The sequence below is a fragment of the Enhydra lutris genome, unplaced genomic scaffold (assembly GCF_002288905.1).
Source record: "Enhydra lutris kenyoni isolate GAN:26980312 unplaced genomic scaffold, ASM228890v2 scaffoldscaffold14, whole genome shotgun sequence".
Taxonomy (NCBI): Eukaryota; Metazoa; Chordata; class Mammalia; order Carnivora; family Mustelidae; genus Enhydra; species Enhydra lutris.
The window spans coordinates 1863297-1874349 of NW_019154098.1; the positions used below are offsets into that span (position 1 = coordinate 1863297).

At 65.8% G+C, this 11053-nt stretch overlaps 1 protein-coding gene across 1 annotated transcript in view; it reads left to right on the top strand.

The window, feature by feature from the left end:
* The window catches only part of LOC111146752 (t-SNARE domain containing 1), a 55524-nt gene extending 48766 nt beyond the window's left edge, over positions 1-6758 (top strand). Inside the window, exons 10-12 of the mRNA XM_022502434.1 lie at positions 678-750; positions 6092-6178; positions 6580-6758. Coding sequence (XP_022358142.1) covers positions 678-750; positions 6092-6178; positions 6580-6758 — 339 coding nt within the window. The remainder of the gene's footprint in view (positions 1-677; positions 751-6091; positions 6179-6579) is intronic.
* The last annotated feature ends 4295 nt before the right edge of the window (positions 6759-11053 follow it).

Consider the following 11053-nt stretch of genomic DNA (forward strand, 5'->3'; position numbering starts at 1 on the left):
CCCATCCACCCACCCATCCATCCATCCATCCACCCATCCACCTACCATCCATCCACATATCCATCCATCTATCCGTCCATCCATCATTTATCCACCCATCCACTCTCCATCCACCATCCATCTATCCACCCATCCACTATCCATCCATCCGCCATCCACCCACTCGTCCATCCATGTTTCCATCCATCATCTCTCCACCCATCCATTCTCCATCCATCCCCCTGTCAACCCACCGTCCACCCAACTCCTCCAGGATATATCAAGCAGCACTTGTGTGCTGGCTTGTGCCGGGAGCTGTGTGTGTGTGGAGAGGGAGAGATACCCTCCTTTACTCGAGGAGCCCGAGAGCAAGTACGGGGAGCGAGGTGTCCACAGGGCTGACAGGTCTGTAGGAGCTGCAGATGGCGCTGGCAACACTGCTCTGCACTTGACTGTAGCCCCAGGGGCCGGCCCTGGTCATCTCTACCCAGTGAGGTGCCTTACAGTCCAGGGATACCCAGGGACCTCGGGGTTTGGCCTTAAGACCAGGAAAGAATATTCAGATCCCAGACCTATCTCCGCCTTGGCTCGGGGGTGGGTGGCCCAGGCTTGCTCCTGGTTCTTGGCTTTCACCCAGCACTCCCTGATGACTGTGCCCTTGATCACTGCACCTAATGGCCATCCTCTTGTTTCCACAGAGTGACTTGTTGGATGTCAATCAGATCATCAAGGACTTGGCCTCCATGGTGTCAGAGCAAGGAGATGCCATCGGTGGGTACCCGTGCTACCCTCTGAGCACCTGCCCCCCATGGCCATGTGCCCTTCCCCCCCCAGGTGTAGGCAGGGCTGCCTCCCAGACAAACGAGAGCCAGGGCGGTTCTAGAGGTCTGAGCCTCTGCTGCCCTCCCTCTCTGTGTCCCCAGGTGTCCCCAGCCCCTCAGGAAGGCTGGGTTTGGGAAGGCTCTTGCAAGAGGCTGGCCCACCTTTTCTGCTCATTGTGGAGTCTGGGCCTCCATGCCTCCCACCCTGGCCTTCCTCCCACCCGAGGACTCTCCAGGGTGAGGACAGACTGTGCTGGGTGGGGGAGGGGTCAAGGCTGCAGCTTGTGACCCAGCAGAGAGCGTTGGACATGCAGAGCCCAGAGCCGCCCTGGGGGTTACATGTCTCAGGAAATGGGTGTGGTGGGGGCACCGGGGGGTACCTGGCCCTGGTCTCTGTGTTCCCTCCATGTGAGGATGTCGGCCCCACATTGCCTGTCCTCTCCACTCCAGGTGGCCACGTGGTTCTTCGGCTACAGCCCTGAGTGCCTGGGAGGCCGGGGGAATGGGGGGCAGGTAATAGGAACTGTGGGTCCCTGGCCCAGAAGCATAGGGCCAACTCCTGGCACTAGAGCCACTGGCCAGCACTGCCAGCTCCCAGCCAGCCTCTGTCACCCGCTCCCTTCCCAGGTTCTGAGGTCTGTGTGTGTCCTGCTCCCCGCAGGGCAGCCCAGCCATCCCCCTGCCGCACCCGCAGAAGAGGAAGGGACTGGGGAGTGCGGGGCCTGCTGCCCAGCATGCTTGCCTTTCACTCTTTCTCTGAGCCTGTGCTGTGTGCAGGGCCGTGCTCCGGGGTGTGCAGTGGGTGCCCTGGCAGGCCTTGCGCTGCTCTCCCCAGGCCCCTGCCTGCCTGGGCTGCATGTCCTCTTGCCTCGCACCCCTGTCGGCCTCAGTGTGGCTGTGGCCGCTGTTACTACCTCGTCCGACTGCCTCTGGACGGGGTGTGCTGAGTGTTCTGTCTACTCCAGATGTCACCCAGGTGGTCATTCAATCCCAGGGACAGACTAGTTGGGAGGGGCAGGTGCAGAGGGGAGGAGGGGCAGGCAAGGGCTGAGTTGCAGCCACCGCGGTCAGGGCCTGGGGACCTTGGGGCACCTGGAGTGGAGCACCAGGGGCCAAGAGCTGCTGAGACCTGAGGACCCCACCGTGTGCTGCTGTGGGTGGTCTTACTGTGCTGGATGATGGGCAGGGGCCCGTGTGCCTCTCTGCAGGGACAGTGGAGGCCATGAGCTTGGTGTCACTCGGCTGGGGCCTGCCCCCCGGCCCCCTGGCTGGCCACTGGCCTCTGCCTGCCCCTTCAGCCTCCGGTGCCTTTCCAGGGTCCGGCAGCAGCAAGGCCACGTGCCGGCAGAGCTCCAGCCCTGAGCCCGCCGTGGCGGCCCCACTGCCCGGGCTGGGCTGTGCATCCCCGCGGCAGGGCCCCCACTCCCGCACCAAGACGCGCAAGCCCAACTTCAGCCCCCAGGAGACGGAGGTGCTGGTACGGAGGGTGACGCGCCACTACCCGCTGCTGTTCGGGGCGCTGCGGGGCCCGCCCTCCCGGAAGCACCGAACGTGGAACAAGATCCTGCAGGCGGTGAACGCTCTGGGCCACTGCCGGCGCGACCTGGGCGACCTGAAGCACAAGTGGCGGGACCTGCGCGGGGCCGTGCGTAAGAAGCTGGCCGAGCGCCCGCCGGCCCCCGGCCTCCTGCTCACCCCTGTCGAGCGCATGGTGGCCGAGACCTTCTCAGCCCCAGCCCCCGCAGGCGAGGGCCAGGCCGCCGAGCCCCTGCCAAGTAAGTGAACCCCCTGGGCCTGCCCCCGTGCTGGGGGTCCGGGGAAGGGCCCCAGGGAGTGGGACCCTCAGGGGAGGGCTGGGGGCCTGTAGGTCTGCCCACTGCCCAGTGGTAGCTCTCTGCTTCCAGCTGGGGAACTGAGCCTGGGGTCAGGGCGGAGCCCGTCCACCTGGGCGGCCGAGGAGCTGGGGATCAGAGCCAGGCTCCTCCTGGCCCCAAGCCCGGAGCCCTGCTGGGGGTCCCCCCACCATGACCTAGCACAGCCGAGGGCCTCCAGAGGCTCAGGGAGCGGAGGACAAGGGGCCACGTTTCCCTCCCTATCCCGACCTGGTGCCACTCTCCCAGTGTGGGGGAGGGGCCGCCCCTTCCCATGCGCTCATCATGGGGGCTCTTCTCCCTGGGGTCACTCAGCCCCCAGACCAGGGCAGTCTCCAGTGGCTCCCCGCTTCCCAGGGTACACTGACCCCCCGACTCTGAGCCCATGTGCCCGCCTGTAGGGCCCCCCCTTTGCTGGAAGTTTCTGCACCTGGTAAGGAAGGCCTAGGGGGCGTGATGGGGTCTTCCCTGCCACGCACAGCCCCCTCCGGCCCCCAGGGGTGCTGGCTTGGACTTCTGCTCACCACCGTCTTCCATGCCTCCTGCCTTTTCTCCTCCTCGAGACGCCTCGGAATGTCCCAGTCAGGCTGCTCGCGGCGGCTGCACCCCTGCTCTCGGTCGACACGGACTCTGCTTCCTGAGGAGCTGTTGGACGCACCTTAGGGACAAAGCCTGGAGCAGGACCAGCTCTCCTGAAGGCCACACAGTGCAGCACAGGACTCAGCCTGCATACAGGCTGGGTGGCGGGTGGCCACGGCGCGGCTTGTACAGGCCGGCGGAAGACATGTGCAGACACGCCATTCCCCGGCACTGGCCTTGCTCATGGGCCTGGGGGACGGCACGGGATGGGGCCAGCCTCTCAGGCCAGGGGAGGCCGCCACATTCCGCTAGAGACAGAGCCAGACCCGGTTTTGGGGTGCACACTGGGGTGCCTGGGCCCACCCCACGAGTCCCCAGCCCTGCAGCCCGGCAGGAACTTGGTGACCGTGTTGCTCCTGAAGGTCACTGGTGCTGGCTCAGCACACTGGCTCATGGTGGGGTCCAGTCCAGCACAGACGTCCCTGCCTGCGCGGCTGGGCTGGGAGCCCCCTTCCCTAGACCCTGCAGGCCCCGGGCTCACCTCCGTCACAGTGGCAGCTGACTGGTCCCTTAGTGATGGGAGCCCCTCCTGGGGGTGTGCGTCCTGGGCTGACTGTTGCCGAGTGACTGAGGGCGAGGGAGTGGCCTGGGGCCGGACCTCCCTGGCAGGGCTGAGTATGGGTCGGGGAGGTGGCTGCAGACCCTGATTTGGGGTGGGAGGCGATGGCAGAGACGACTGCGGCGTGTCACACCAGTTCTTCTGTCTGGGTCAGCGGTGGCCGGTGCCTGGGCAGGGGGAGGCCTGCAGGGGCTCCTCGCGGCCACGGGCTGTGGATAGCCCGTTGCAGAGTTAGGGGCCTCTGCGGGGGGCTGAGCAGGCAGCTCTCTGTGCCTTGAGGTGCACCCCTGCTATCTTTGAATGTTTGGGGAGTGGTGCTGGCAGGAGGTTCTCTCCCCTGCAGGCCTGGCCCAGAGTCTGGGCGCCCTGTAGTCTCCGGAGCAGAGCCCCTGCGCGGGGGTGGGGGTGAGCGGGGGGTGCCTGTAGATCTGCCCCGACCAACCCGGGGTCTTCAGGAGGGAGCAGAAGTGGTTCAGGGCAGATGAAGCATCAGAGCGAGCAGGCCAGGTGGTGGGGGGCTGCCCAGTAGCCCCTTGGGGAGGGAGCCGGCCGTGGGGGGCGGGTCTGCTTAGTATGGCAGCCCAGGGCAGAGCTGGGTCCGATCTGGGGAGCACTCTGTGGGCTGGGCACGTACGTTCTTGGCCCGAGGTGGGCTTGGCTGTGGGCTCGCTCGTGTCTCCAGGCCGTCGCTTGCCATCAAAGCTGGTTCCCAGCGTCCCCAGGGCCTGTGCTGGAGGCCGACCAGACTTGGGCTTTCTTGGAGCCTGAGAGCAAGGTGCAGGGCAGCCCAGGCTCTGTCCCTGATGCTGCCGTCTGTCTGCGCGTGGAGGTAGTCATTCCTGTCTTGGGTGTCCGTCTCTAACCTCCGCAGGAGAAAGGCGGGGCTGCCGCTGCCCAAGGCCTCAGGGTGCGAGGTGGCTCCTTGGCACGTCACTGGGGCCAAGGCAGGACCAGGGACCTGGATGGCCACTGGGCAGTCAGTGCTGCAGGTGGGAGAGAAGCAGGGGTGCCCCAGCACGAGAATAGGTAAAGCCCTCCTTCCTCTCCTCCCAGTGGGGCTCAGCCTGGAGGGGCTGGGGGAGGGAACCCCGGAGGAGACAGCAGCCCCTCAGAGCCATCGCCGGGCAGAGGCTGGGCGCTGCCAGTGCCTGCATTCGCCTGGGCGTCCCCTGCCACCGCGCTCTGCTCCGGGCTGGGCCTGTCGCCGTGCAGGGGAGATGGAAGAGAGCACTCAGGCTGTTTCTGTCCCCCGCTTCCTTTGAGCTTGGAGTCCGTCTCCTTCTCCTTGGAGGAGGAGCTGCGTGTTCACGGCAGCCGGTGTCGCGGCCACTGGTCTGCGAGGAGAGTGCCTGTGCTGCGGCCACCTTCTCGCTCCGTCTCGTGTTACCGGGATCCCCGGGGGTAGAGGAGGGCACGGTGTAGACCCGTCCGACATCGGGATTCACACCCAGCTCCTGATGTGGAGGATGTCGCCATCTTCACTCACCATCGCTCTGCGTGTCTCCGCAGCCCGGCCTTGAGCTCCGAGCGGGTCCAGTTATGAATTTGGCGCGTTTTCACCGCCGGGATCGCGGCGTGGAGTGCTCCATTTTCTGGGGCTGCTCTGGGGCGCATGGGGGTGGCTTGACTGTGCCACCGGTGGGACAGCTCAGCGCCACGTTGACACCCCTACCCGGTGCGTGCCTGAGGCCCCACACTGACAACCGAGCCGATCGGCCACGGTCCGGAGACCTTGGGCCAGCGCAGTGCTTCCGGCCCCCTGCGCCTTCGCTCCTAGCCCAGGCAGGGGGTCCTCCCCGTGGCTCCGCGGGACCCACAGAGACAGGTCCCCTGCTCCTTTCTTGGAGGCAGGGGCCGTGGTCAGGAGCAGGAGGACTGGCCCAGGGCACAGAGGAGTCACGGGGCCAGGCCTCTATCCGGGCTGGCCTCCATCCTCTCCCGAGTGAGCTGCCCCTGCCCCTAGGGGCACCTCCTGATGGCTCTGGCGGCCAGTGCCTATGCCAGCCAAGTGGCCCGGCGCTCCATCCCTATGGCCTCTGCCTTTCTGGAGGCTGGCCTCCTTGCCTGGCCTCCAGTAATGCCAGCATGGGGCCTCCGTGAGCCCGGGGTGAGGCAGCAGCCCTCCACCCCACCCCATCTCTGGGCCTGGGCTCCCCAGGGCTGACCCTTGGGGTGTCCTCAGGGTCACAATCTGTAATTCCTTCTGTTGTCTTGATTTGCAGGTAGTATTGAAGCCAGCCTTGAGGCTGCGTCCTCGCACACAGAGGCGGCCGGCGAGCTCCTGGCTGGAGCCGGCCGGCATCAAGTCAGTCAGTATGAAGGGACGGGCCCGGCTGGCCTGTGGCCCCCTCCGTCCCGTCTCCCTGGGAGGCCCAGGCCCTGCCCTGTACTTGGGAGGGCGCGCCCACAGGATCTTCTCAGAGCCAAGGGGGACTGGTGCGGCGGAGGGGAAAGGTAGGGCTGTGGCATCTGCACCCCTGTTGAGGCCGGCGGCCCAGCCTTGGCCCAGCCGGCTTAGTGGAAGGTGGAGGGCAGGGAACTGGTCGTGAGTGTGAACGGGGCCCGTGTGGGGGATCTCACTGCTGTGGGCACCCAGGAGCGTGATCGCTAGGCTGCCTCTCCGGAAAGCTCTGTGGTGTCTCTTGTGCCCAGATGGGCAAGCTGGGTCGGTGGGGTCTGTCCCCTTCCTCTGGCCCTCCCGCCTGACCAGCTACCCAGGCCCCCGTGCGGCTCGGGGCTGCCTCTGGCCGCTCTGGTCTGGAGCCGGGGGGCCGCCCCTTCTTAGAGCCCCAGAGCCTGGCTTGGGGCAAGTCCGCTGCTCAGAGGCGTGAGAGCAAACATCAGGCCCTCATCTGCTCGCGATGGGGCCTCGAGCAGCCCGGGGACTGACGGCCGGGCCTCTGTGCGACCCGCCGCTACTGTGTGAGCGCCCGATGGGGCCTGGCGGGCTTCGGCCTTGATGCAGATGGGAGGAGGGCCGGCAGCCGTCCCCCACTCCCTCCTCACTCACTCACTGGCCCTTTGCTCCGCGCTGGGCTCTGACACTCAGGGACGGACACTGTAGAGCCTGTCTCTCTGTGAGGGGCATCCCCGGGGGAGGGTGGAGTGGACGGTCCAGTCCAGTGAGAGGAGGGCTCTGGGCCGCTGGGGCAGGCAGACTTTCCCGGGAGGGCGCGTGCTCCACCTTGAAGGCCAAGTAGTGGTTGTCCTGGTGGAGGGGGCGGTGCGCTCAGAGGCGGAAGGGGGAGCCACCCAGGCCGGCTCAGGCCCCGGGGGCTGGAGTGGGAGCCCCGTGCGGGGGCCGCGGTGGGTGGGAGCAGGGCGCAGCACCTGCGGAGACCGAGGTGGATGACACCCTCGTTCCCTGGGGTCTCCGGGAAGTCACAGCTGGTGTTGGCGTCCCGTCTCCTGCATCGGCGGCCCTGGAATGAGAAGTCGGGCTGACGGACAGTCAGCAGCCCGTGAGAGCGGGCGAAGAACCAGGCTGGGCCAAGGTCTTGTCCGCAGGATGGGAGCGGAGGCAGGCTGGCGCCAGCTCGGGGCTCACTACCTGGCCCACGGCCCCCCCAGAAAGCAGCACACGGAGAGCAGCCGGACCCTCCAGCTGGGGCCTCTCCGCCAGGCCTGGTCTTTCCGGGCCCTCCCGGAGTGGAAGGTGCAGGTCGCAAATGACACGCAGGGCAGACTTGCCTGAAGCTCAGGGCCCGGCGTCCCTCGGACGGGAGCTGTTCCAACGGCAGGGCCTGCGGGCGCCCTCCCTACCGCGGCAGTTTGAGAAGGAAGCACTGAGCCGGCCGGTGGCGGCCTCTGGGAAGCGCGGGGGCCGGCCGTCAGCGGGATCGGCGGGTGCCAGGACACGCGAAGACCGGGCCGTGAGGAGGAGGAGTGGCAGGAGGATGCAGAGGTGGCACCGGGGGGCTCCTCATCAGGCCCAGAGCCCCACCCTCGTCCCGTTCCCGGGGAGCCCACTGGACCCTGCCCTCTGGTGACCCGATCCCTACCCCATTTCCGCTGCGGAGCGGTAACGCCTGTGCCACAGGTGAGGCGAGGCAGGCCCCGATGGGAGGCACGGACACACGGCGGCCGCACGGGAACGTCCTTCTGCTAAACGCCGGCCTGGCGGGCAGCACACTACACAGCACAGGCCCAGGCCTCAGGTCCAGGTTTTCCCCGAGAAGTTGGCTAGTGTCCCCCCCACACCTGACGAGAGAGAAGGTGATGTCCCTACATCCAGGCGTTGGGGCTTGGCGGTCCAGGGAGGAGCAGGGCTTCCCACAGCTGCGCAGCTGTCAGAGGCGGAGCCGTTTTGCAGCCGAGGCTCTTGGATTCCTGTCCGGGACTGGTCCTGCCGCCCTGGGGAAGCTCTGGTGCACCCTCCCCTCCTCCCGGAACACCCACTCGTGGGAGGGCCTGGAGATCGATGGGTGGGGCTGGATGGGCGGAAGGATGGATGATTGTGTGGGTGCACAGAGGTGTGGGTGAACGGAAGGATGGTTGGGTGGGCGATGGGTGGGCGGACGGTGGATGGGTGATGGGTGGGTGAGTGGGTGGACAGATGAGCGTAAGGAAGGAGGAGAAAAAGGAAGAAGATGGTTGGATGTTGGATGAAGAAATCGACGGGCAGGTAGGCGAGTGGGTGGTATTGTGGTGGAACAGATGGACAGACAGCAGCCAGCTGGCTGGACGTATGGACAAGTAACAGGGCACTTGGGCTTCACAGTTCCAGGCTGAGGTTGGGACCTCAGTGTTACTGGAGGAAGACTCACCCCATGAGTCCTCCTAGTTTCCTCGTGTGGGCGCTGCTGCCCGCCACAGAAGGGCACTGGGAGACCCAAGTAGCTCTGTGTGCAGAGGGCCCCTTCTGTCACCTCTCCGCTCCTCCGATGTGTCGCCCCATCATGGCTGCTGGTGGCTGACGTTTCATGTCTCCCTCCACCAGCGGACAAGGACGATGATGCCCCCAGCGGCCTGTGGCTACCCCTGCGGACCCTGGAGGGGCCGAGCCTGCCAGAACCCGAGCCCTCGGACCTACGAGGGACTATCCCTGCACCTACGTCCTCGCCCTCCCCGCTGGCCTCTCCAGCCTCCCCAGCCTCCGTGCCCCCTGCCGCTGCGTTCCCAGGGGCCCTCGGGCCCTCCCCACCCCCCACTGCGCCACCCCCACCCCCCGGGAGGCCCGCGGGGGAGGCCTTCGAGTTTGAGCAGCGGCTGCTGGACTCGCAGAGGCGGCAGGGGGCCCTGCTGTCCCACTGGTCCCAGCAGCAGAGCGCGCTGATGGCCCAGCAGAACCGGCTGCTGCAGAGGCTGGCAGAGCAGAGCCAGCGGCTGGCCGACGGCATGGAGGCCCTCAACCGCACCCTCGAGAAGCTGGTGGAGGCCTGCCCGGTGCCGGGAGCCTCGCCCCCCACTGGGGATGGCACCCCTGCTGGCGGAGCGGCCGGCGGGCCCAGCAGAGGCTCCCGGGGCAGCCCCCAGCGCCCCCACCCGGGCCTGGAGGTCTTCTCAGGGATGATCCTGAAGGTGGAGGAGGAGGTCTGACCCCCGAGGGCGGCACACAGCAGGGACTCCAGCCCTTCTGGGAGGTGGGCTCGGGGCAGCTGGGTGTAGCTGGGCCTCCACAGAGCCAGCGAGGACGAAGGACACCTTCATGGGCGTTGTCTGTGGGGCTCAGTGACGTGCAGGGAAAGGCTCTGGGGCCGGGACTTGAGTCCTGGGCAGACGTCTACTCAGGGACCTTATGGCTGGAGGAGGCAGAGGGGCGGGGCCGAGCCCAGCCCCCACTCCCATCCTGCTCTCACGGGCTGGGCTGTGTGCCTTGGAGGACAGCCGCAGGGGGTACAGCGTCCCCGACCTGGATAGCCCTCCTGCAAGCCTCCTCCTGCTCCTCCTGGTTGTACGGGCTCTGTGGGCCGCGCTCCGACGCTTTCCACGATCCTGCCAAGGGAACCACGTCTTGCGGGCCTGCTGTCATTTCTCCCAGTTTTAGATCTGTGGTGTGATAGACACAGGGACACGTATGTGTGACTTGGTACTGTATGGGGTGGGATGCTGTTTTGTACCTACTGATTTTCTTGCAAAGAAGTTATTTTTCTTATGTAAGCATAAAATAACAAAAAAAAAAAAAAGGCAGTAACCGTGCTGATGATGCTCGCCAACACAGGACACGGAGCCCAGTGCTGTTCTCGCAGACGGGCTGCTGTGCTCAGCCCCGGCAGGGAGCCCCGAGCACTGGCTGGGTGTTCAGATCTGCTCCATGTGCGACCTGCCGCACCCGTGCTAGGGTCCCTCAGGGAGCTGGTGTCCGCCCCTGGCCCTGTCACACGGCTGCAGCCACACAGCTCCGCAGGGGCCAGCAGGAGAGGGCAGGGCTCCCTGAACCCCAGGTCCTCGCTGGTCCTGGGCCGTGTGCCCTTTGCCCATCTCCCCTCGGCTTCCTTCTCCTGACCGCTGTGGATAAAAGTCTTCTCCAGAAGTGGGAGCCTCAAGTGTTGGCGCGGGTGGGACGGTGTGCTCGTTCCTGGGCCCCAGGGAAGCCCAGCATCGAGGATGGCCAAGACTAGTGTCACCGGCACATTGGGCGGGACCCTCCGCTGGTTTTCTGTGTTCGCCATGGCCCAGCAGCATGCCAGTAACTTTGTCTACAGAAGACAGCCTGATCTCTTCAGCCAGTCGTCCAGCTGCTCCCTGCGACGTGGCCTGGCCGCCATGCCAGCCCCCCCCTCCTCCTGTGAGGGCATATGATGCCATTCGCTGCCCATGGCAGCCTCACTCCGACGGCCCCTCCCTGGGAAGCCTTCTTTCCACTAAAACCTCAGGTCCGTCTTCATGCCAGCTCTTAAGCCTTGTTAATCTTCGCTCTGGATGGAGGGGATGGATGGTTCCCGTCCACTAAAAGATGCCCCTTAGGTTGTCATTCACCTCCCTACTAGCTATGAGCACTGCTTCTCTGTGATACAGGCTGACATCTCCAGTCTCAGACCGAGCTCTGATCTGGTCACTCGCTGAGCCCTATGCCTGGTCACCCTCTGGATCCTGACCCTGGTCCCACTCTGAGCCCTGATCCTGGTCCCACTCTGAGCCCTGATCCTGGTCCACTCTGGGCCCTGACCCTGGTCACACTATGAGCCTTCATCCTAGTTATATTCTGGGCCCTAACCCGGGTTACCCTGAGCCCTGACCCTATT